General features: G+C 37.8%; 1 protein-coding gene and 1 long non-coding RNA gene across 3 annotated transcripts in view; one reads left to right on the top strand and one right to left on the bottom strand.

The window, feature by feature from the left end:
* Positions 1-5,090, bottom strand: part of gpc6b (glypican 6b) — a 36,216-nt gene extending 31,126 nt beyond the window's left edge. The window contains exon 1 of the mRNA XM_065252376.1: positions 4,756-5,090. Within this exon, the coding sequence (XP_065108448.1) occupies positions 4,756-4,936 (181 nt within the window). The 5' untranslated portion in view covers positions 4,937-5,090. The remainder of the gene's footprint in view (positions 1-4,755) is intronic.
* A 9,815-nt stretch (positions 5,091-14,905) lies between these two features.
* LOC135733105 (uncharacterized) lies at positions 14,906-18,638 on the top strand. Of its 2 annotated transcripts, none has more exons than XR_010526893.2 (3): positions 14,906-15,067; positions 16,280-16,307; positions 17,781-18,638. It is a non-coding gene; the product is annotated as an uncharacterized lncRNA (long non-coding RNA). The 2 variants fall into 2 exon arrangements; XR_012335159.1 differs by lacking the exon at positions 14,906-15,067 and adding an exon at positions 15,079-15,798.
* Positions 18,639-27,568: the final 8,930 nt, after the last annotated feature.

Here is a 27,568-nt window from a genome sequence, read left to right as displayed (position 1 = left end):
TTACTTCTGGGATTGGTGATGTAGTAAAGACCGACATTATCATAATTCCTCCCACTTGGACTCACAGCCTGTAAGTTAACTCCTGTTAGCATCGCATTGCAGTATGTGGAAAATAATGTGTTTTTTGTATTAAACCAAATACACAAAATATGTTTTTAGCAATTTAATATTGTGAAACAACATACAGAATACAAAATAAAGAATTTCTCAAAAGCTATTTATAAAAACAAACAAACCTTCTAATATAATATATAATCTAACAGAGCTTTGATCAAGACACAAGACATCTAAACATACACATCTATCACAAAGATTTTTATAACATAACACAACTCTTTGTAAAGGAACTACTACACTTGATTATTGGTTCTAATTCTCCTCAAGTACTTAGTTATATCATAAGTTAAAGTCGAAATGAAAAACTGTAATTTGCTTTGGGAATATTTTTTGTTTACAAACGACTTATCTGTGAGCTTCATTATTAATATTATTTTTAGTATTAGTAGCATTAGCATTAGCATTAGCATTATTTATGTGGCCTCTGGTCATATGGTACGGCAGATAGGAAAAGATCACAGCGATTAGCAAATAGCAACATGATCCAATGGTCCAATCAGTTCTCGATGAATGTATTCTGCCTTATTTCATATCAGAAGCCTTTTCACGTCATCACAGTGGGGGGGGGGGGTTGCTACTTTTGTTTCATGGGGAATTTAAAACCAAGAGGGGATCTGGATAATTTGTGATCAATTTCAATTTTTTCCAATTCTTCAACAACCTTTTACATTTTCAGCTCAATTGTAATGAAGCACCACTCTTGTTGGTAGGAGAGTCACCACCAGTCATTATATTTTATTATTTATTTAACTTTTACAATGCAATAACCATAATAAAGGTTCATTTTGTTAATTAAGCTTAAAACAAAAGTGGAAAAACATTGTTAACAGAGAACTGTTTTATTTCACTGACTCGAACCGAATCTGTCAGATGCAGGACTAGGATTGAATACCACTGAGTTCAAGCACACTTTGTCACAATCAACCTGATTGTCAATCAATGCACAAAACCTCTCATCATTATTAGAGACCCATCACACACAAAGACAAGCATCTACATTCAAGGGGTTTTAAACTACTAAGATCCTGTTTATCTCACAATCCCTCTCATTTACTTCTTTCTCGTGGTGTTTTAACCTTGTTTAATGCACAAAAAATGACATCCAATGTCTAAACTGCTCTCCTCTGTCACATAGAAAGTTTTTAAATCCAGCAAAGCTTCAAAAATGAGCTTATCTACCAAAAAAATAAATATCAGCATGTGTTTTTGAATTGATATGGGTGAATAAATGACACTTAATGACACTGTATTCAGTACTCTTACTGGCTTCTCTCATGGTCCAAATGATGTCAGCTTGATCTTGTTAATAAATGATGCTTCATCTTGTGATTTGTGATGCCGCACACTTCAACCCAAAAACCTCTCACCCGTCAACAACCCTTCTATCTTTGATCATGATGTCAAGGAGGTCACAAAATGTCAACAGTGTTATTTCAGTCTTTTGGTTGACCTCTGAGGCGGGCGAGAAATGGCAGGATTCAGCTGAGAGCAGCACCAGATGACACAAATTCAGCAGCGTGTATGTCACACAATCTTAAAAATAAAGGTGATTTACGCCATTTTATTCTGTATGGTTTAATAAAGAACCTTGAAGATCTGAAGAACCATTCTGTTTCAAATACAATTCTTTACATTATGAAAGAAAGGGTTCATTTAAGCTCTTTTGACTGAAGGGTTCTTATACGGTGAAGAAACTTTATTTTTAATGTTATTTAGATATTTTTGTTAAAAGAAAACTCTTTCATAGAGCTGAAAACACATTCACACTTCAACACGAGCAGTAGTTTGTTTCCACACATTCAGCTTTCAGTCAGTGGTCTGCAGTGAGTCTGGCGTGCAATGAAACCCTCGTAACATTGATTTAAATATGGGGGAGAGTTGTTGAGAGCCTCAGGAGGACACATTTAGCCCTGTCGACAAACCAGCAGATACTGGAGGTCTGATGTCTGTTGATGTGGACTACAAGGTTTTTGGGTTCAGATGTTGACGCAGTGGCGGCCGGTGACTTCTCCTCCGAGGGGCACGAATTCAATATGTGTTCATAATGTGAACTAGAGCTAAAATGTTTATCATCAATATAACGCGTTATATCATTCGATAGCGATAATTATTGATTGTACATTTTTATATACATTAAATTAAGCTTTTAGTAGAAAAGTTTTAATTTAACCACTATGTTTTATTTACACACTTTACTAAGGCAAACAATAAACAATTTAACTTTGATATATACATTTTTGTATTATCTTTCATTAAACTGGTGTTAAATAAACTCTATAAATGCTCTCTTTGGAGCATTTTCCTCACCATAATGTTTGATGTTCTTTTGTTTCTTTTTGTTTGTTTTAAACTTTGTTTGCAATAGTGGATCAGCTACTTTTCTTCACCTACATTTTGTAATGTACAGTAAGTGTCGCCAAATCAGTACGGCCTGGTAGAGAAATAATTTGAATAAGAAATAATTTGTATTGTGTACGTGTCGAACAACGCACGTAGCTGCAATGAGTATACTTTGAAAGCTGCGTGCGTATACCTGACCCACAAGTATGCCCAGCTTACACATCATCGTTTCGATGCTAGACAGATGCAAAAAAACAAAGAACTGCCACAGTGGCGAGCTAACATTTCCTTTTATTATTGACAATCTCCTCGACCACAGCAGTCATTTTTATAAGTTTTCGTGCTTTTCTGCCTGTTATGGCGAAGGCAAAACCAAACCCCACAGCAACACTTTCACAGCACGCTCCTTTATCAGGGCAAATAATAGGCTGTGTAGTCCAATGCAGTTTAAGCAACGCATTAACAGGTGTCATATTGAACATTTTTTTTCTATCGTTATAAATAAAGGTGTATTGACGATACATATCTATCATTTTATCGCCCCGCTCTAATGTGAACCATGTGCATCATGCGTCATTTCAAAATAAGTGCCTGTTGCACACACGTCAAAGGGGTTTTATGATAAAAGAGACGCTCATGTTCACAAAATACTCGCAAGACACACCCTTAACTCTAAACTCTGACTACACATAAGATTAAGCGAGTATCTGGCAAACGTGAGCCTCTCTTTTATCATAAACCCCTTTGAAGCGTCTGCAGCAGACACGTATTTGACACATTTTGAAATGACGAACCACACATGACGTGCTACATACATTTGACGAGCTTCGCATTATGCACCCTTGAAAAGCATCTGTCCAGCAAATGTAGTCACCGGCTGCTACTGTGGTGACGGTCCCTTAAAATGCAAAAATGAAAGCTATTCACTATCAGTCACTAAAATAACATTTAACTCTAAGGACTCCTGAGAGTTTTTGTCATTAGCAAATACCAAACAAAAAGGATGAAAAGAAAGGGTTTGCATTTACCAACACAACGTTATACTTTTTTTTTTGTTTACATTTTTATGCATTCATTTGGCAGATGCTTTTATCCAAAGAGACTTATAGTGCATTGCTGAATTTTTATCAGTATTTATGCTCCCTGAGTTTAAACCCATGACATTTTGCACCACTAATTCAAAAGTCTACCACAGTAGCACGTACAGTGATTTAGATGTCTCTGTCTCACTTAAGAAATTATTATACAACAATGAATTAAATGGGTTAGTTACTTGTGTGAACACTGTTGTTTCTTTTCAGTATTCTTCAGAGATGCACCAAATGGTGCCATTTAGCAGCAGAGTCAATATTAATGAACCAAATTAAGTAGAAAGGTGTTATCTAAATGTGTAAACATGTCAGAATTATTAGTATGTCTCCATTTTGTTTTCTCTATCGGTTCCTGCTATTTTCTTAAATCCTACTCAAGGGATTAAAAGCCACCTGCAGCTTTTTTACTTTAAGAAATCACATCCGTCTCTAAAGATTTTTGTTTGACACCTAGTTTCTGTTTCCTGCTTCGACAGTTCACACTTGTGAAACATGATAAAACCGTTTCTAAAACAACACCAGCGCTATGTAATCAGGGCTACTTGTCAATTTTCAGTCTAGACAGTTTTAATAACACAGTTTTAATGACTGAACATGCCAGAGCAGTCTGAGCTGCAACAATAAGCCTATTTTTGCACATTTCTGCATATGGCAAAAAATAACATTACATCTATTTAAAAAAGATTATTTAAATAAAATTAGCAGCTTAGATATTTTATGACCAATATTTATACAATAGCTTATATCCAGGCCATTGTAGGGGAGAGACAGGGGCTAGTTGTCACACTCCAGTGACAATTTTCAGGGTAACTCATGCAGGTCAATTTCTATATTAAACACAAACCTTACTCCAAAACAGCCACTGAACATTGTCTTGTTTATAGCTCAGGAGTGGACCTCTACTGCGGGGCATGTTGTCACACTATATGGACCAAGTGTCATAGAGTCTGAATGTATATTTGTAAAAGTCACTTATAGAGTATACATTTGTTTAAAATACTGTAATAATAAAGAAAATGTCTTAAGTTAAAGAAATAAAGTCCTTGTAACTTTCACTATAGCTACAGTCTATGTTATAATGCATCCACTCTTTAAAAGAAATGTTTCTGTGGAGCTGTTCTGCGGACTATGAAACCGTTCTCTTGGGACCCCAAAACAGTGTGGCATCGATTTAAGAGCGTTAAGGCAGATGAATTAAACTTGGTACCTGGAATCTCCTCGCTTGGCACATCGGTCGAGCTGTAACCCAGAGATGTGTACGCGTCCTTCACCTGACTGCAGTTCACCGCCAGTAAATCCAGCGCAACCGAGAACCGCAGAACCGAGAGAAAACACACACCGGCAAACACGCGCAACATCTCTGAAATGTGCTGATGCTCGTTGCGCATCCGTATCTTCCACACACCGTTAGACAAAACTCATACCTGCCAGTCTTGAAACGCAAAGCATCGCGTATTCTGACATCTGTTGGACAATCACTAGGCTTCGTGGTGAGCGCGCAGTGATGGCGAGCTGATGGCACGTGAAGCCCAGTGCGCAATAACTTCTCCAGAGTTCAGTCACTGTTCGCTCAGTTTAAACTGGAATGTGATATAACCCAGAACAACGTGTGTATGACGTCAGCAAAATCAAACCCTGAGCTTCTCTACATGCATGTTTTAGTTTTTCTTTAAGCTATTGACATTAATAGTTAAATGTGTTTTTTTCAATTTACATTGATAAGTCACAGTTTGATATACAGATGTTACATTTATGTAATGTGTATATAATTACTACATTTTTATGTACTCAATGTTGTTGTTCAATAAAAAAATGTTTTAGAAAAAGTACATGCATGTATTACAAATTACCTGATGTAAAACAGTTAATCAGAGCTTTTATTAAACTTAAAAGTCATGGAAATGTAACAACTTTTAAAGTCATTGGTCAAGAAGAACCAGCTTGTCAATCACATCACTACAAAAGATTTATAATTTTCAGAGTTTTATTTGTTCAAGAAACAGATGCCAACAAATGTTCAGTTGTGTATTAGACCGCCGGTGAAAGTCTATGCCAGGGGTCTCCAATCTTTTTGATATAGTCTACTGAAAAAATGTTGTTTTACTTATTTTATTTTACTTGTTGATATGTTTTATCATTGTTTAAACTATTAATAGAATGTGCTTTGGTGGGCACCTCACAGACTCTGTGCGGGCACCACATTGAAGCAGATATTAAGTTATTGTCAATATTATTGCAAATATTAAGTTGTGTGATTCAGTGCATGCATAGAGCCTATATGCACAACTTAAGAGATCAGATATAAATGTTTTTTTTTTACTGTCAGATAGGCTATAATGTGTGTCCTCTGTAACTGATGCTATATAAGGTTTAAGCTGGTATTTAAAGACATGCTGGTATAAATGTAAAATATAAATGTAAATACCACCTCCATAGTTGACAAGATGCTGCTTCTCTCCCTGTGAACTCCCTCTGACAGCCCCTCTGTTGTTAATAATGACTTATAAAGTGTTATAAAGGGTCTTATGAGGGAGAGCATATGTGAAAAGATGAAACATGCTTTGTCTGGTACATAACCTATATGAAAAAAGGGTCCTTTCATATAAGGCCTGGGAAATATTTCCACAGTTTGGGTGAATGCCAAATACTCGACTCGTGATCAGATATTAACCCTTAGTAATCATGGTTAACCCTTCTTATGTAATTGCCTAAAACACACTGAAATGCTGAAGACTTTTATTGCACTTTCTTTTAAAGGAATAGTTCACCCCAAAACAAATATCTGGCAGTTCTTTTACATTCAATGAAATTTAATTGGGACATTTTTTTAAGTAAAGAACAACCTTTTTGCATTTCACAGAAAAAATTATTAGCTACCTACAGGTGTGAAACAACATGAAAATGAGTACATGATTAAATGTTCATTTCTAAGTGAATTATTCTTTCAATAAAATATATAAAGGATACTGCATGGCAACCTTCTCAGTCAAAATCTCAATGGTCACATCTGACTAAAGGAACTGACTGCAAACTATAATGACCTCCATACTTCTCACATGCCTGGAGGACATTATGAAAAACATATTAGTGGTTAAATTATGAGCAGGGACAAAGGGACATGGAGCAGCTGACAGCACATTAGATCAGACGAAACAAGATTGATGATGCTTTCATAGGGAGCTGCAAGAAATGATTCAATGAATGGCAAAAATGAGACCGAGTCTGACACGCAGGAGCGCTGTACCCGTGAGAGATCTGCACTAACCTGACATATTGTTGTAAGCGCTCAGAAAGTGTGATTTTGTGTGAATAATGAGCAAAAAGAGGAAAATACACTGAGGATTATGTTCCAATGGGATCACGTATGTTCCCATCTGATCACTGAGCACCCGATGCAGGTTTGACACCATATGATAAAGAACAACTACATTTGCCAAATTAGAAGCCGTAAATCTTAAAATTTTGTTTGTGGCACATTAGCAAGTGAATTATCATTGTAAACGCTAAAAGCTATAAGAGGTCACAGCGAATAAATCATAATTCACTTAAATAATTCACTAAATACATAAATAAAAGCATGCATATACATATACTATTGGATGTTTAAGCAAATACCTGAATGAATGAAATATGTGTGCATACTAATGTGAAATTCATACCAATGCATCTTAAGCTAGTAATGCATACACCCAGCCAACATGTATATGTGGGCCCCACATGGGTTTTACTTGGGCTACATGGGTACCAAGTGGGCATGGTCCTATTATGGGCATCTTATATGGGACTCACTTGGGTGAGTGTAGTAGGCCCCACATGGGTTAAAAAACATAGGCTCCCTATATGGGTCCCAATTGGGATGTTAATGGGTAATGAGGGCATGGGCTCATAATAGGAAACACATATGGGGCACTCTTGGCCAACCAATATGGGTCTTAAATGGGCTAACACAATCATTCCCATATAGGCTCCTTATATGGGTCCAAAGTGGGACCCACATAGGTTATAAGTATATGTGATTTGAATAAGGAAACACAAATGGGACCCTTTTGGTCAAACCATATGGGTCCAACATGGGCAAACACAATTATTCCCATATAGGTTTCTTATATAGGTCCAAGGTCGGACCCACATAAGTCATAAGTATATGTGTTTTGCATAAGAAAACACATATGGGACCCTTTTGGCCAAACCATATGGGTCCAACATGGGCAAACACAATTATTCCCATATAGGTTCTTTATATGGGCCCGAAGTGGGACCCACATAGGTCACCTGCATATGTGTTTTGAATTAGGAAACACATATGAGACCCTTTTGGACAAACCATATGGGTACAACATGGGCAAACACAATTATTCCCATATAGGCTCCTTATATGGGCCCGAAGTGGGACCCACAAAGGTCACCTGTATATGTGTTTTGAATAAGGAAACACATATGGGGCCCTTTTGGCCAAACCATATGGGTACAACATGGGCAAACACAATTATCCCCATATAGGCTCCTTATATGGGTCAGAAGTGGGTCCCACATAGGTCACCTGTATATGTGTTTTGAATAAGGAAACACATATGGGACCATATTGGCCAAACCATATGGGTACAACATGGGCAAACACAATTATCCCCATATAAGTTCCTTATATGGGTCCGAAGTGGGACCCATATATGTCCCTCTGTATGTGTTTTGAATAAGGAAACACATATGGGACCCTTTTGGCCAAACCATATGGGTGCAACATGGGCAAACACAAATATTCCCATATAGGCTCCTTATATGGGTGAGAAGTGGGTCCCACATAGGTCACCTGTATATGTGTTTTGAATAAGGAAACACATATGGGACCCTATTGGCCAAACCATATGGGTACAACATGGGCAAACACAAATATTCCCATATAGGCTCCTTATATGGGTCAGAAGTGGGTCCCACATAGGTCACATGTATATGTGTTTTGAATAAGGAAACACATATGGGACCCTTTGGGCCAAACCATATGGGTCCAACATGGGCAAACACAATTTTTCCCATATAGGTTCCTTATATGGGTCCAAAGTGGGACCCACATAGGTCACCTGTATATGTGTTTTGAATAAGGAAACACATATGGGACCCTTTTGGCCAAACCATATATTTTCAACATGGTCAAACACAATAATTCCCATATAGGTTCCTTATATGGGTCAGAAGTGGGACCCACATAGGTCACCTGCATATGTGTTTTGAATTAGGAAACACATATGGGACCCTTTTGGACAAACCATATGGGTACAACATGGGCAAACACAATTATTCCCATATAGGCTCCTTATATGGGTCAGAAGTGGGTCCCACATAGGTCACCTGTATATGTGTTTTGAATAAGGAAACACATATGGGACCCTATTGGCCAAACCATATGGGTACAACATGGGCAAACACAAATATTCCAATATAGGCTCCTTATATGGGTCAGAAGTGGGTCCCACATAGGTCACCTGTATATGTGTTTTGAATAAGGAAACACATATGGGACCATATTGGCCGAACCATATGGGTACAACATGGGCAAACACAATTATCCCCATATAAGTTCCTTATATGGGTCAGAAGTGGGTCCCACATAGGTCACCTGTATATGTGTTTTGAATAAGGAAACACATATGGGACCATATTGGCCAAACCATATGGGTACAACATGGGCAAACACAATTATCCCCATATAGGCTCCTTATATGGGCCCGAAGTGGGTCCCACATAGGTCACCTGCATATGTGTTTTGAATAAGGAAACAGATATGGGACCCTATTGGCCAAACCATATGGGTACAACATGGGCAAACACAAATATTCCCATAAAGGCTCCTTATATGGGTCAGAAGTGGGTCCCACATAGGTCACCTGTATATGTGTTTTGAATAAGGAAACACATATGGGACCCTTTTGGCCAAACCATATATTTTCAACATGGTCAAACACAATTATCCCCATATAGGCTCCTTATATGGGTCAGAAGTGGGTCCCACATAGGTCACCTGTATATGTGTTTTGTATAAGGAAACACACATGGGACCCTATTGGCCAAACCATATGCGTACAACATGGGCAAACACAATTATCCCCATATAGGCTCCTTATATGGGTCAGGAGTGGGTCCCACATAGGTCACCTGTATATGTGTTTTGAATAAAGAAACACATATGGGACCATATTGGCCAAACCATATGGGTACAACATGGGCAAACACAATTATCCCCATATAAGTTCCTTATATGGGTCCGAAGTGGGACCCATATATGTCCATCTGTATGTGTTTTGAATTAGGAAACACATATGGGACCCTTTTGGACAAACCATATGGGTACAACATGGGCAAACACAATTATTCCCATATAGGCTCCTTATATGGGCCCGAAGTGGGACCCACATAGGTCACCTGTATATGTGTTTTGAATAAGGAAACACATATGGGGCCCTTTTGGCCAAACCATATGGGTACAACATGGGCAAACACAGTTATCCCCATATAGGCTCCTTATATGGGTGAGAAGTGGGTCCCACATAGGTCACCTGTATATGTGTTTTGAATAAGGAAACACATATGGGACCCTTTGGGCCAAACCATATGGGTACAACATGGGCAAACACAATTATCCCCATATAAGTTCCTTATATGGGTCCGAAGTGGGACCCATATATGTCCACCTTTATGTGTTTTGAATAAAGAAACACATATGGGACCCTTTCAGCCAAACCATATGGGTACAACATGGGCAAACACAATTATCCCCATATAGGCTCCTTATATGGGTCAGGAGTGGGTCCCACATAGGTCACCTGTATATGTGTTTTGAATAAGGAAACACATATGGGACCATATTGGCCAAACCATATGGGTACAACATGGGCAAACACAATTATCCCCATATAAGTTCCTTATATGGGTCCGAAGTGGGACCCATATATGTCCATCTGTATGTGTTTTGAATTAGGAAACACATATGGGACCCTTTCGGCCAAACCATATGGGTCCAACATGGGCAAACACAATTATTCCCATATAGGCTCCTTATATGGGCCCGAAGTGGGACCCACATAGGTCACCTGCATATGTGTTTTGAATTAGGAAACACATATGGGGCCCTTTTGGCCAAACCATATGGGTACAACATGGGCAAACACAATCATTCCCGTATATGGATTCTAAATAAGGAAACACTTATGGGACCCTTTCTGTCAAATCATATCGGACCAAAATCAGTCCCATACAGACTCCACACATATGTAATTGTCATTTCATGCCCTTTTTTAAACAGGGATCCTGAAAGGTTTATACCTATGTTTTCAGACTGTCTTACTTCGCAAACCATGGTGACGCTAAAAGCAAGACATGTAGCCTAATAGTTTATGAAGTCCCAAAGGACTGCAGGGTAACTTCTAAGTAAAGGCGGCGGCATCAATGTAACAGAAGCCTTGCATTTTTTACCCAAAGCTTGCATGGGTATTAGTGCATTTAAAATGTTATTTGTAATATGATGATAAAACATTACAAAAATTAGTTAGGTTCAGGCTCAGGTTAAAATTTTCCTGCAAGTCTAAAGCGATCTGACATAATTAGCAAAAGTGAGAAAGTGACAGACCGTATTCAATGTATTCTGATATCTAGACCAATCAGTTTTCACTGTGGGCAGGCTTACAATCAACCTCTCTCTTCAGCTCAGTAAACCACTGTACAGTAGTAGTTTATTTACAATGTACAGTAAATGACAGAGTGTCCAAAAAAACCCCAGGAAAATAATACAATAATTACTTTATTTTTTAAGTATATCAAAGTTTATCTCTGTGTAAACCCTCTGCTTTTGAACAAAACAAAAACATTTAACCTATCTTTATTTGTTCCTTTTTATCTTTTTTAAATATGTGTCTTTTTTTATAAATATAGGGTCAAAGGAGTTTAAGGTGTCCTTCATAATTGTACATATATTTTAAAGCTGTTAAAAGAGCAACCGTATTAAAGTAATAAACAACATAACACAAAATAAAATATAAATTACATTGATGATTAAATTATTTTAAATGTATGTTTTTTGTGGGGGCTTGTTGGTGAGCTTCCTTCCCAATCAGTTTTTGTAGGGAGGGATGTCTGAGTGTAATTTTAATAAATTAAACAGTCAAAACTGCACAAAAATCTTTTATTTACATTGTCTCCAATATTTGCTATACTGAGAGGATTTGTACATATGTAGAACTCATTTTATGTTTTGATAGATTCTAAGGGAATTATCACCATACACCAAAGGCCTCTATCGTGCTAGTCTGGACAGACCTTCAATACTGAAGTTGTTTACAATGTTTAGCCAACATTCTGTGGGCGTGACAGTTGAAGCTGAGACTACTATCATGCTGAGTCCATGAGTTCAAGTCCATGAGAAGAGCATTGACCAACTATGGTGTGGTGTGCAGGGGTGGCTGGTGACTTTTCTTGTGAGGGATTCAAAAATTTGTGTTTGGGGTGTCATGTGTGTTGCTCATCATGTCAAAATATGTGTTTGTTGCGTCATGTGAACCATGTGCATCATGCACCTTGCCTGCTGGACACACATCGAAAGGATTTGTAATAAAAGAGGCGCTCACAAAATACTTGCAAGACACTAACTTAACACTGAACTCATGCCACTAGGAACTAGGCTACATACGTTGTGATGAGATTTGCATCGTGCGCCCTCGAAAAAGAAGTCACCACGCGGCCGTCACTACGCGAATGGCAGAATTGCAAGCAGGATGCCACTGCTCTCCAAACAGATGCTCCTACCTTCAGTTTGCTAAGGTCATGTGAACAGGGCTTCTGGATTTTATTTATTTGGGATCTATGGGCTACAGTTTCTTACGAAAATTAAATACATGGTTTACTACAGTTTAAACAGCAACAACAAAACATGGTTACTGTAGTAAAACCATATGCTTATGTTGTGTTTTGGTGCTGGTATGCTGGTGACCACCAGCTAAACCAGCATCAAACCAGCATAGACCAGCATAATTCCCATGCTGGTCCATGCTGGTTTGATGCTGTTTTTTTTCAGCAGGGATTTTACTGTACCACAAAAAACATGCTTAATTTTCGTTAGGTAGGCCATTGTCTCTTTTTTCAATGGGCTATTATACTTTCATGTAGAAAATTAACCATGGTTTTACTATAGTTAAAACCAAAAAACCATAGTAAAACCATGGTAAGTGTAGTAAAACCATGGTTTTGCTGATAGTAACCAATAGGGGAGAGTGGGGTAAAGTGAGACATTTTTTACATTTGCTCCCCTCTAAGCGAGCTACAATGATATATCAGTCAAATTTACACATTTCCAATTAATTCAGGATGTTTCCTAGCTATGGAAATTACCAGAATGTATTCAGGACGAAGAGCAGTGAAAATATGATTGTTTTAAAAAAAGTGGTCTTGTGTCTCACTTTACCCCAGCTTAGGGGTAAACTGAGACAGACCAGAAAAATCAAGGGGGTAAAGTGAACCAGCTCGGGGTAAACTGATCCACTTACTTTTTACACTCTGAAACTACCATAACAGCACATATTGTAACAGATAAAATCCTGACGGCTAGCTTGACAACCACACATTCCAGAACTAATGTTGGACTAGTAACAGAATCAAGGGGATTGGTCAATTAGGAACATTATTTTTCTAAACACTTGAAAGTACAGTAACTCTGAACCAAAATCAAATACAACATAACATAATTCAAAAGTTATATTTTTTGGCCAGTTTTTGCCTTTATTTAACAGTGAGTTTTGGAGAGGACAGGAAAGTACAGGGAGGAGAGAAGGGTATTGGATCGGCAAATGACCACGAGCCGGGAATCGAACTCCCAGAAAGTGTGAAAGCACCACATGTCGGAGCGCTGCCCACTGTAGACCATTGGCTCCGACAATTCAAATTTTTTTAATTAACATTCAAATGACATATAGAACCAGTTAGATTAGAACGCAGTCTGGGGGTCAGAACAAAGGACCCTTAGAGCCAGCTAGTGTCTGCGGGTCAGCGCAAAAGACAATCAGAACCATCTATCAATATTTCTATCCCTTGTAGCTGCTCTTACTGTGGGTTCACACCAGACGTGAGTTCAACGATTTGTGCAAGTAGATTACATTCAAAGTTAATGCAAAGACACGATCAGACGCATCCTCGCCTGGGGCGATGCGAATGACGCCATATGAGCGGAGCATTTGCCGCGAAAACACGCACTATTCACCTCAAACATGTCTTCGCCCAAGTTGAAAATATTTATCTCGAAAGAAAAATTTGCATGACACAATGTTAAATCCCGTGAGTAATCTAGAGTGAATAATGCTACGTACACACCAAATGCGGGGCAGTGCGTTACTTGATCTAGATTACTCGCAGGATTTAACATTGTGTAATGGAATTTTTCGCTCAAGTTGAATATTTTCAAATTGGGCGAAGACATGTTTGCGGTGAATAGCGCGTGTTTTCGTGGAAAACGCGCCACCCATATCACGTCATTCGCATCGCCACATGCGAGGACGTGTCTGATTGCGTCTTTGCATTGACTTTGTATGTAATCTACTTGCGCAAATTGTTGAACTTGTGTCTGGTGTGAACCCACAGTACCATGATGCCTCGCGTTTGGTGTGTACATAGCATTAGAGAATTCTTTCCTTCCTTGACCTAAGCAGCTGCACTCTCCATCTCCTCAAGGGGTGTTTGTCCCCAGGCTGTCTTCCTGGTGTATTGACTAGGCATAATGGTTTTTCTGCAATGTTTATAACATTAAAAATAAAACATATGTAATGTAATATTACATTAAAATATGTTTTAGACTAAACTGAACTTGTGCCTCGTGTCTCACTTTACCCCACATCATTTGTCTCACTTTACCCCACCACCACATTTTGGAAAAAAACTCTCTCTCTTGGAAATTCAGGCTAATCTTCAGCTAGCATCAACACAAGGTTTTATATGTTGGTAGTTCATAAACATGTGTGATATAAGTTTTTCTACCTGAATCAATTTGCTTTGGCACAACAGTTGATTAAGTTGACAGCAAGAAAATTTACTTTTACAAGCAAAAAATATATTTTTGTGAAAAAAACATGTTAACCACAGCAGCATGAGGTCCTGTCCTTCATGGCCAAGGGGACATTTGAGGGGCTTAAAAACATAATGGTCATAGGACCACAAATGTGTTCCGTTGCCTAGATACAGGGGGTGTCTCACTTTACCCGATGTCTCACTTTACCCCACTCTCCCCTACACAAAAAAATAAACATGTTACTACACTTTTACCACAATAAAACCATGTTTAATTTTCGTAAGAGCTATATGCACATTGTGTTTTGGGGTATATTTATTCAGAAACGTTGTATTAAATGAATACAACATATGTTGTATTCATTTAAAAAAAAAACGGCGCCAAGAAAAAAGGACATGCGCATTGCTCTGCTGAGCCAGTTGGAGCTGGTACATTTTAATTACTTGCTGTCTTCACTGGAGTGCTGCAAGCTCGAAGTGTGGTGAGTAGGTCTGTTTTATTACATTATATGACATTAAACTGTTGATAAAAAGTATATTCAAGTAGTCAAACATTAAAATTTTCTTGGATGTTATTCAGTGGCGAAGCTCGTTAACGTTAGGTGAATGCGTACGGTCGCGGTTGCGAAAATCAATCTTGTTTTTAAATTGTCAGAGTATTAACACACTACATTTACTCTGTTAACGTTACATGTACTTAAGAAGCACTTTAGGATATATTTAACAGTTAAAGTGGGTATTTTTACTTTTACTCGTAACTCGGTGATATTTCTAATGAAAATGACATGCACTCAGTTTTGCACGACGCACTTTATTTTAATGCAGTACGAAATGCGAACGTCAGATTATTGTTATTTTTTCATAATTTGCCGAAGCATTTGATTTGTGAATGAATGACTCTTTTGAACGAGTCGATTCTTCACAAAAGGAATTACTGTTTTGTACCGGGTCGATTCTAAAATAGGTATTGTTTGAACGGTTTGAATCAATTTGAATGATTTGTTCCGCTGCAAGATCTGAATCATCTGTACATCTGCAGCACTTCTCTCTCGTAACGTCGTGAAACTTAAAAACACGCCAATAGGAGTGTTAGATGAAGTGGATGCAAGTGAACTATCAATCTACTGAAACAAAAGCGGTAAATGTATTCGAAGAAGAAAATGCTCGCGCGACATGTGCGTCAGACCCGGATAAACGCACGCGAGCTGACAAAGTAAGTTAAAATGTTCACTTGAATCACAGCCATGATTACAGCAGGAAGAAAAATCCATCGACGATTGGCGTCTGATTCGCTCTAAAAAGTAATGTTTGTTCAGATGTGAGTGCTTTTTGTGACACATTAGTTTGATAATATTAGATAACACGAATTACTGTATTTTAACTCAAGCATAATATTGACGGCTGTCCCCTCCTATGGAAATCACGTTTTCGTTTGGCTGCATGTTTTGTTGTAAAGAGCACTATTTTGTTTGCTCAGTTTGATCACTGATATCTATTACAAGTTTTAATGTCATTTTGGATATAGAGAAGCAATTAGGTGCAGCGTTATAACAAGACTGTTGTTGCACTTCTATGCTTAACTTTACATGAAAAAAAGATAGTAGCCTACATACTGTATAGTATGGACTTGGTTAGTGAACTTTAAGAGTATTTGCCAGCTGTTAACTCATATAATTTTGTCATTTTTATTTCAGATCCTTAGTAGCTGTTATTCAATACCATGTAAGTATTTAGAATTTAATATTTTGCTAACGTTTCTTGAATATAAAGTTTCCCTACTGCAATAGAATGCATCATGGCCTGCTTTCTTACCTCACTAGAAATGTAGTTGCAGTCAAGTGTGCCAAGCAGCACTTCTTTAGGGATTTGCTGCTCCATAAAAAGTGGAAAATAAAAAATTGCATTGTATTTATTAGGGCTGTGTATTGCCAACAATTTCCTGATACGATACGTATCCCGATACAAGGCCACGGTACGATGCACATCACGATGCAAGACTATTTTGAATTACATTTTTGTTCAGAATTTAGTAACATTGTTGTTATTATTATTATTATTATTATTATTATTAACTGTTTATTGTACATTGAATAAGCAGTGTTGTTACAGAATTCTGGTATCGGAAGCGGAAATAGTGGTATCGGTGCATGCCTAGTTTGATCGGCTCTCTAATTTTTCTTACAGTACTTTGATTTCATACATCAATCAGTGTATACAATGCCACTTCAAGATGAACACACCTAATATTTGTTAGTATGGCTGTGTGGGGAAAAATAATGTTTAACATAAGCATATACCTACTAGAGTGCGGATCGGGCCGCATTTTTCTGTCCGAGCCCGGCCACGTTCGACAGGGCAGTAACCAAACCCGACCGTAACCCGACAGGCATTACGATATTTATGTCTGAGCCCAACACAGTTAAAAATCGCTTTGTCTTAACAACATAAACATATTTCCGCACACATGAAAATGGGAGATGACAGTTCATCTTAAAATGAAACTTTTATGTTTATCAGCTCACCCCCAAGCCATCCAAGAGGTAGGTGACTTTATTTCTTCAGTAGAACACAAATGTAGATTTTTAACTCCAACAGTTTCAGTCTGTCAGTTGTATAAGTGGATGGTAACAAAATCCGAAAGAGAAAAAAAACATGCACAGACAAATCCAAATAAAACCCTGCTACACGACATATCCATGTCCTAAGACACGAAACGATCGGTTTGTGCGAGAAACCGAACAGTATTTATATCATTTTTAACCTCTAATACAACACTATCCCCAGAGAAACGAGAGCCCCGTATAGTGTTATACGCCCTCACGTGCACCTGAAACAGTAGGTAGCAGTATGCACCTATGAAGTTGTTTCGCAACCCGCTATTAAACATTAGATGAATAAGAAGGTGATGTGTGAATGCGCGTGTTTCATTTTAAGATGAACTATCGCTTTAAACAGGCCCATTGGCTACCTACATATTATTATAAGCTGTTTTAAATTTCAAATCTTCAATGCCTTACCCGAACATAATTTCTAAATGTCTATTCGAACCCGGCCCGTTGGGTACCATCGGGTCCCGCGGGCTCGGTTTGAGTATCCATCCTTTAATACCTACTGTATGCCAAACACTGTCATTGTAATAAGAACAAATGTGTCATTTTTAATATTTTTATCTTAAAAATTTATTTGGTTTTGCAGATGCTCTTAAGGACAACGCCCTGATGTCCAAGGTCAATCAGCAAGAAGCTGAGAAGGCACTGTCAAAATGGTTCACTGGGGCAAGGGACAGAGGAGGACAGAGAGCATCAAGAATGCAGAAAAGGATGTCTATTTGAGAAAGGTTATAACTACAGTTGCTGATTTGAACTGTCATAGTTCTTTTATTTTTCTTAAAGGAAAACCTTTTTCAATATTTTACCATGTTCTTCCCTCAACTTAGATGAATTAATACATACCTCTATTTTCTCAATGCGTGCACTTAAAGGTGGGGTGCACAATTTCTGAAAAATAAAGTTTTGGAAAAGGGAGTCGGGCCGACTACCAAAACACACTTGTAGCCAATCAGCAGCATGTCTACTAACTGACATCGTTTCCTGCGTTGCGTATTTGTGGGGCGGGTCTATCAAAAAAGGTCCAGATTCTATTAGTGTAAGGGTGTGTTTGTTTAGATGATTTCAAATGTAAACATTGGCTTTCATGCACCCTGCCTTTATTTGTTGTGAATTGTGGCGTGAATATGTTAGCATTTAGCCTAGCACCTTTCATTCATTAAGATCCAAACAGGGAAGAATTTAAAAGCCACCAAACACGTCCATGTTTTCTAGGGGTGCACGATTCAGAAAATTTCACGATTCGATTCCGATTTTTGGGCTCAAGATTCGATTAAAAAAAACCCGATTTTCGATTCAAAAACGATTCTTGATTTTAACAAACGATTCACATTATGTAAATGTAGTTTACTTTTTCCTATGTGACTGATTGAAGTAGATATACAATTTTAAAGAAAAGAAACACAACAAGCTAAATGTAGTTGTATGTATGATGTCTTTATGCAAAAATAAAAACTGTTATGAAGCAATTAGATTACCCCTTTTATCAAACTCTATTAAATACAATAATATAGAACATTAATGATAGACAGTGCAGGTCTATAGATTATAAATGTGACTGGTGTTATAATGGTTATTATTTCTATTAGATAGGCACTTTTCCTGCTTCTGCTCTTTCTATCTATTTCTCTCTTGCCGATTTAAAAAAGCTAAATCCACTCATTATTTCAGATTGAAAAGTCTACTTGCTGTTAGTGACAGGGGACTTTACATTACAGCTTTGCGTTTTGTAAATCTTGAGTCAGCTTGAGTTTTGCTCATTCAGTGCAATAGATTTTGGAAAAGATATGGTTTATTAATAATAATAGAAAAGACAGGGTTCCCGCGGGGTCTTAAAAAGTCTAAAATTCAGAATGTTAAATTTAAGGCCTTAAAAAGTCTTAAAAACACCCAGATTTTTATCCCAGGTCTTAAATTTAATTTACCCGAGTCTTAAATTTCTTACCTCTTTTCATTCCCGAAAAGCGTTGTCGGCAGAAAATAAAATAGTAATTTAAAACTCTGAAGAACTAACTTAATGGCGGAGGCAGAAAGTGTATGATGGTGGGTCTCTAAAAAGAAACGTTCCGCCCTTTGCAAATCGTGCCATAACAGGGTACCCGCGGAGTCTTAAAAGTCTTGAAAAAGCATTGAATTTCATTTTCCCATATTAAGGCCTTAAAAGGTATTGAATTTCACCTCAAAGTCTTGAATTTTTCACGGAGGTCTTAATTTTTCAAATGATCAATAGATTTATATGCTGTTAATTCAGATACAAAACTCACGTGCACGAAAACCACGCGCGAGTGATAGATACGAGCGCAGAACACTATCCATGTTTGGAACAGCATCTTAGCGAGCGCGCAGAACACTATTCGCGCGCTGAAAAACGTCCTCCCGAGAGCGCACCTCTGTTCAAAGCGCACAAATGCAGTCACGCGAGCAAAGTAAAAAGTTAAGTAAAAAGGCTGGGATGATAAAGTAAAGGGTGGGATGAGCGCTCGTTCGACTCTCTCTCTATGCGCTTGCAGTAACACAACACGCACTTGCTCGATCAAGTTGACTTTGGGACTGTGAGGGCAGGACAATGACGGGTGTCCAAGCACCTGTGATCGGTTGTTTGATTTAATCAGTGACACACACAATCTTCTGTTCCACAATCCGTCTCTAGTAAATCTAGGTAGAGAAGACACGTTTTAATATGATCATTATGTCGGAGAAGATCATTTATATGTTAAACAATAGTCTTGTGTGATCCATGCAATAATAAGCTGCAACAATAACGCAAATTTGAAAGCTATTATATATGTTGTTTACTGTTTAATTAGATAATATCAACTTGCAATACATACTACATACATTGTCACACTAAGTTAGCATTAGAAAACTTTAGTATGGTCCTGTATAAAGATTAACAGAAAATATTGACAGAAATATATCTATATATGAGCTTGTGTCCAGTTTTTTGTTTGGTGCAGTGAACAGATCTCTTGTCTTTTTATGGTCAAAATAGCATTACATTTTAATTTGTTGTTGTGTTTGAGGGGTTTTTGTTTCATTTGCCATAATATGGTTAATTTTGTTTGTCAGTATTGTTCTTGTTCAGAGCATTACTGATGAGTGGTATTAGATGTTGTTATTATCTTAACTATATTAAACAGCAAAAAATTAATACCTTAAAATTGGTGTTATTGTTTGGTTTGCAGCTTATTTCATGGATCAAACAAGGCTATTGTTTTAACATAAATTACCTTATCCGACATAATGGTCATATTACAACGTGGCGGGCTGCACAAGATAAAGAGGAGGGCCACATGTGGCCCCTGGCCCTCCAGTTGCCCATCCCTGATTTAGGGATTTTCAAATTTACAATAAATGTACATTTAAATCTATTAAATCTATTTGATTGTTGGTTTTTATTGTTGGGTAAAGATAAGGGTTAGGCCGTTTGGGCCTTGGACTCAGCCTTTCAGAGGCATGTTGTCATGAATGTTCAAACACTTGTAAATAGTAATTATTTGAGCTATATTACGTTATTTAAAATGATTTATTCTACTCGAATGGGCGCGATGTAGGTATTAAATTTCATTTGAAGTGGTATTAAAAAGGTCTTAAAAAGGCCTTGAATTTAGGTTTGACAATCCTGGGGGTACCCTGCATAAGCTGTTTCAGGTGTTGTGATCTGACTGTTTACTGTGGCTTTGGCGAGAAACAATCCTTAAATTTATAAGCAAAAATCTTTTACGGGGTAATTTATAAGCCCGTGGCTTACCTGAGCATTTGCCAGGTTCTGAAACATAGAGGACACAGAAGCGAACAAAAATCAATGCTGCTTTATTGAAAATAAACTTAAACAGTCGGGCCGTCGAGTCACGAGCCACCAACAGCGTGTGAACTTTATAGTGTTACACAGTTTTATATTTTAGACTTTAATATTGCTCTCTGCTGCGATGCACTTGAACCTAACGCTTTTCCCTTCAGCTCTCCACAAACAGCAGCGATTGGCAGACGGAAAGCAAGAAAGTACCGTATTAAACCATATATTTCAAAAAAGTGCAATTGTCGTCTTTTAGGAACAATTCATACTTTTTGATTGCGCAAATGCTTCAGGAGTTACGGTTAAATGAACAGCGGTAGAATCAGAGTCCTTTCGCATAGGCAGGCTGCTGCATACGGCATCGCCTGGTTTATTTAAGTTAACTGAGCATTACATTCGCAAGTCATAAGCATATTACAACAATTAACGATTAACTAAGAATAATAATCAATATTTTAAAGTTAATTTCAAAGTTAATATTCTGAAATAAGACCATTTCTGAAATAAGAAATGCGACCCTTCGGAGGCTACAGCCTTCGGATTGAGAAACGGTCTTAGTGGATAACCTTAGCAACACATATCAAACAGCCTTTTAATGGTAAATTTCATTTTCTTAATGCAGATTCATCCCTTATTGTGTAATTAGAGAGGCTATTAAACCTGATGGCGGTATACAGTGCATATTTATGCATAAAACGTATGGGTGGAGTGTTTTTTTGGCTCTGTAATTCTGTATTCAATTAAATGCAATACATTAATTTATTAATAAATTGTATTAATAAAATGCATATATTAATGCTTTTAGGGATTAATAATAATTGAAAGTGATATTTTGTTCTTTGTATATTTATAAACAGGCACAAGATATATACACAGCACACAGTCAGTTGTACATTAAACATTATGGGGTGGTTTCCTGGGCAGGGATTAGCTTAAACCAGGACTAGGCCTTAGTTTAATTATGACATATAACTAGTTTTAATGAACATGCCTTACTAAAACCATTACTTGTGTGCATTTTGATGTATTTTAAGATATGTCAGTGCAAATTGTTTTCAAGTTTGGAAAGCTCTTAAAACTAGTCTTATCCCTGTCTGGGAAACCTCCCCTATAAGCTTACGTACTACAGAGTGTGATGCATTTTAAAGCTTTAAAGTTGTATTAGGCAGTGTAAAACTAGGCACAAACCAGCAGCTGACCATACCAAGTGATCTAATATTAGTGAATTTTATTAGTCAAAAAACATTGTTGATAGAATTTTATAAAAATACTACTTACACATATTAGTGTGATGTATAAATATTGTAAATCAATGCATTTCTTGACTATTAATTAAGAAAAATCACAGCTCTTTGCCTCTAACTCAATGTATTTCAATGGCTCACTATGAGCCATTTTTGGGCTTTCATTGTCAGAAGTCTCTTTCTAAAGGGCTATGGGTAAAATTTGTCGGCGCCAACACTCGCGGTCTAATAGAGTTAAGCATAATGTATTTCCATGTATTTTGATGATCTATTTTAAAACTGCGTTCATTTTATATTTTTCTATAACTGAATCAATAAAAATAGAACGTTTTAAGAATTTCTGAGATCATTTGAATGCTTCTAGTAATGTGTCGTGTTGGTCTTAAATTTGACTCATAATGGTCTTAAAAGGTCTTAAAAAGGTCTTAAATTTAACTTGCTGAAACCTGCAAGAACCCCTGCAAGAACCGTAGTGAATACGACGCAGCGTCATCTATGGGAATACTGAGATAAACTTATTTCAGGACATTAGTAACACAGCATTACAAAAAAATTTATGAATCGATTTTTGAAATTCTATTAATCAAATGTGAATCGATTTTTTTGAACACCCCTAATGTTTTCCCTATTCAAAGACTGTTACATGAGTAGTTACACGAGGAAGTATGGTAAAAAATATAACTATATTGCACTTAGTTTGTAGCACTTCGACCTTGGGCACAGTAACATCATCACTCCTGACTACTCCCCCTCTTGCTTAAACTACGGTCAATATAACCAACATGCCTGTACTAACGTAGTAGATTGAGCAGACTCTGCGAAATATCAAGTTAAGTTTAAGTGTACACATTGAGAAAAGAGAGATATGTATTTATTCGGCTAAGTTGAGGGAAGAACATAGTAAAATATTGAAAAACTGTGTTTGTAATTATCTTACTTTAATTTACTTTTAAAGGCGCCATTTCACAAGAGTTTTTTAAGATGTAAAATAAATCTTTGGTGTCTCCAGAGTACATATATGAAGCTCTAGCTCAAAATATCATATAGATAATTTGTTATAGCATGTTAAAATTGCCACTTTGCAGGTCCGGGCAAAACTGCGTCCTTTAAACGTGTCCTTTAAAATGCAAACACAGATCACAATGATGGTGGTTTGTTGAGATTGAAACTCAGTTGTGCTGTCAATTATTTTTTCTCACTCTCTGCACTAAATGGCAGTGCCATGTTTGGATAGTGCAGATTTAGGAGTGTTATTATTATAATAAGATCCTCTTCTGATATCACAAGGGGAGCCAAATTTCAATTTCCTATTTTTTCACATGCTTGCAGAGAATTGTTTACCAGGTTTTCATGATATGGCCCCTTTAAATATAATTGTTTTCAAATTTTATTTGCAATAAACTTATCAAAGTACATACCTCCTCATACTATATACGGTGGCTAGAAAAGGAATGTAAATCTTTTGGAATTTCATACTTTTTTTTAAATACATTTTTCATAAAATGTGATCTGATCTCCATCTAACATAATGTGTCTAAAAAATAACACAACTTCTGATCTTTCATGTCTATATTGAACACACTTAGAGGCCAACCACATCAAACGTGTTTATGGCAGTTGCAGGCGCCTTTTTTGAATAATATTATTTAGGCAGGGAGTGTTTGCACACTGTTTATGGGTGCCGAACGCCTTGTGGTTTTTGCCGCCAGTCACAGCACGAGCTTTTGAAGGAGCGCTGAGGGCGGAAAAGCGCCCGACGTCATTCCCATCTTTCCATTGTCCAATCGAATGAGGGGAGAGGCAGGCCTTACGTTGTGGTGAGGGAAGTTTACAGTTGCTTTGAAGAACCGGACTCCACTCTCTCACTCTCTCCTGCGTCTTTGTGCACCTTTCACCCTCAAACAAGGTCGGAGTAAACGCTCTCTTTTTAAAGTTTCTGCTAATATGACAGTTAACAGCAAAAGAGCGCTCACGCTTCAATATTTGGACTTATCATGTGTATGGCCTTCTTCAAGTTAATCCATAAAATCTCTATTGGGTTGAGGTCTGGGCTTTGACTTGGCCACTCCAAAAGGCGGATTTTGTTTTTCTGAAGCCATTCTCTTGTGGACTTGCTCTGGTGTTTTGGATCTTTGTCCTGTTGCATCACCCAGACAATCCTCCTACAGAATTATCCTGAAGAATTGTCTGATAAACTTGGGAATTTATCTTCCCCTCAATGATTGCAAGCTGGCCAGGCCCTGATGCAGCAAAAAAGGCCCAAATCAACATGTTTTCTCCACCATACTTTACAGTTGGGATGATGTTTTCACAATGATATCGCGTGCCCTTTCTATGCCAGATGTAGTGCTGTGTGTTTTTTCCAAATAGTTCAATCTTTGTTTCATTAGTCCACAAAACATTTTGCCAAATACCACTGTTGGAATGTCAATTTGTTCTTTTGCAAATTTCAGGGGAATAGCAATGTTCCTTTTAGTACTGTAAGTAGTGACTTTCTTTGGTGTCCTTCCATGGATACACTGCTTGTTCAGTGTTTTACGTGTTGTAGACAATCATACAGAGAGTTCCAATAATGCCTTCAAATCTTTGCATGTCATTCTGGGTTGTTTCTTTACCTCATTCTTCGTGGTGCTCTTGGTGTCATTTTGACTGGGCGTCCATCTCTTGGTAGAGTAGCAACAGTCCCAAAAGCATCTCCATTTGTAGATTGTATGTCTGTAGACTGGTGAATTTCTAAAGTCTTTGACATAACTTTTAACCCTTTCCAGCTTCATGTAAAGCAACAATTCTTGAACTCCAAAAGTAAACTTCAAAGTAGCTGTAGTCCACACCTCCAAATGCATTATCTTAAAGAGACTCCAGGTGTGATAAAACCTGACTCCAATTTGCTTTTTCGAGGTCTTGTTGGCTTAAAAGTTTACATACTTTTTTCACAAGCACTATGAGTTTTTTGGCTGTTCTTAAAAAATTCTGTTCTTTCATTTCTTTATTGTTAATTTTTTTTAGAACCATTATGTTTGTTCAATATTCTTGACTTGAAATTTATTTAGAAAGCTATGAAATTTCAAAAGGTCAATAGACTTTATCTTGTTACTGTATTTATTGAAGGATATACTTTTCAAAACACTCAAGACCCTAAAAGGTTTTAAAATAGTTTTGTGCCATTGTAACAAATGTGGCATGATGGTTAGTTAAATAAAAATGGAATTTGAAAGGATTTCAGTGTCACTGTGTGCTTCTTCTGCCCTGCTAATCCAGGGCTTCATCACACTCATCTCATTACAAATAATATGCTAACTGGATAACACTGGATATGTCTTATTAAATATGCAGTTTACTAAAATAATGTTTTTACCTGCAACAAATTAATTACAGCCTAACTAGTTATTGTATTTACTAGCTGCTGACCTAAGATTTATATTTTTTTGTACCTTTTGTTGGGAATTGTGTCTTTTGGGGTATTTTTTGCCTAGATATTGTCAAGGGGGTTATATGATTCTTTGGTTCACAACTTCCTATTCTGAAAGCTTGGTCAATTTTGCAACAAATGTATATATGGTGACAGACTCAAATAGTTTTTCTTGTGTAGTTTAATTCAAGTTCAGACTAACATTTAAAATTTTTGGTTCAACCTCTCCCACAGCTTTTCAAAGCTGAAACTCAAGTAGATGTAGCAGAAACACATACAATCCCAACAGCAACCCAGATTTTAGATCAGGTAGTCTTCATGTAGAACCCATTTAGAGCTGTAATATGGGTCCCAGATGGGTTTTGCTTATGTTGTACATTTGGGAACTACCTTAAAACCCATTAAAATCCTGCATATAACCTACATGGGCAATTGACAAGGGGCAAACATGGAACCCACGGACAATCCCACTTACAACCCATATTTCATGACCATGTTGCCCTTATGTAGTACCCACATAAAACTCAAATCTGGGCTCAACATGGGCATTATGCATGTTGCCCAATTGGGGCCCACCAAACACCCAGTGAAATCTTGCAGGTAACCTACATGGGTAATTGACAAGGGGCAAACATGGAGCCCGTGGACAATCCCACTTACAACCCATATTTCATGACCATGTTGTCCCTATGTAGTACCCACATAAAACTCAAATCTGGGCCCAACATGGGCATTATGCATATTGCCCAATTGGGGCCCACCAAACACCCAGTGGAATCCTGCAGATAACCTACATGGGTGATTGACAAGGGGCAAATATGGAACCCGCGGACAATCCCACTTACAACCCATATTTCATGACCATGTTGTCCCTATGTAGTACCCACATAAAACTCAAATCTGGGCCCAACATGGGCATTATGCATATTGCCCAATTGGGGCCCACCAAACACCCAGTGGAATCCTACAGATAACCTACATGGGTAATTGAAAAGGGGCAAATATGGAACCCGTGGACAATCCCACTTACAACCCATATTTCATGACCATGTTGTCCCTATGTAGTACCCACATAAAACTCAAATCTGGGCCCAACATGGGCATTATGCATATTGCCCAATTGGGGCCCACCAAACACCCAGTGGAATCCTGCAGATAACCTACATGGGTGATTGACAAGGGGCAAATATGGAACCCGCGGACAATCCCACTTACAACCCATATTTCATGACCATGTTGTCCCTATGTAGTACCCACATAAAAATCATATCTGGGCCCAACATGGGCATTATGCATATTGCCCAATTGGGGCCCACCAAACACCCAGTGGAATCCTGCAGATAACCTACATGGGTGATTGACAAGGGGCAAACATGGAGCCCGCGGACAATCCCACTTACAACCCATATTTCATGACCATGTTGTCCCTATGTAGTACCCACATAAAACTCAAATCTGGGCCCAACATAGGCATTATGCATATTGCCCAATTGGGGCCCACCAAACACCTAGTGGAATCCTGCAGATAACCTACATGGGTAATTGACAAGGGGCCAACATGGAACCCGCGGACAATCCCACTTACAACCCATATTTCATGACCGTGTTGTCCCTATGTAGTACCCACATAAAACTAAAATCTGGGCCCAATATGGGTGTTGTGCATATTGCCCAGGTGGGGCCCACCTAGTGGCAAGTGCAGTCCTGCATGAAATCCATGTGGGCAATTAGCATGAGGCCATTATGGAACCCGCGGACAATCCTATATAGGGCCCATTTTTCAGCCCAATTCATACCCATATGGGCCCTATATACAAATGTTGGCTGGGCAGATACACTTGTGAATAAGTTGCATATAAATGCGCAAGCACACATATATTGATATACATGTATTGAATTTCACAAAAGTATGCACACACATTTCATAG

Source organism: Paramisgurnus dabryanus, chromosome 15, assembly GCF_030506205.2.
Source record: "Paramisgurnus dabryanus chromosome 15, PD_genome_1.1, whole genome shotgun sequence".
In the NCBI taxonomy this organism is placed as follows: Eukaryota; Metazoa; Chordata; class Actinopteri; order Cypriniformes; family Cobitidae; genus Paramisgurnus; species Paramisgurnus dabryanus.
The sequence above is the reverse complement of the archived record's forward strand: the minus strand, read 5'-3'. Positions and strand labels throughout refer to the sequence as shown.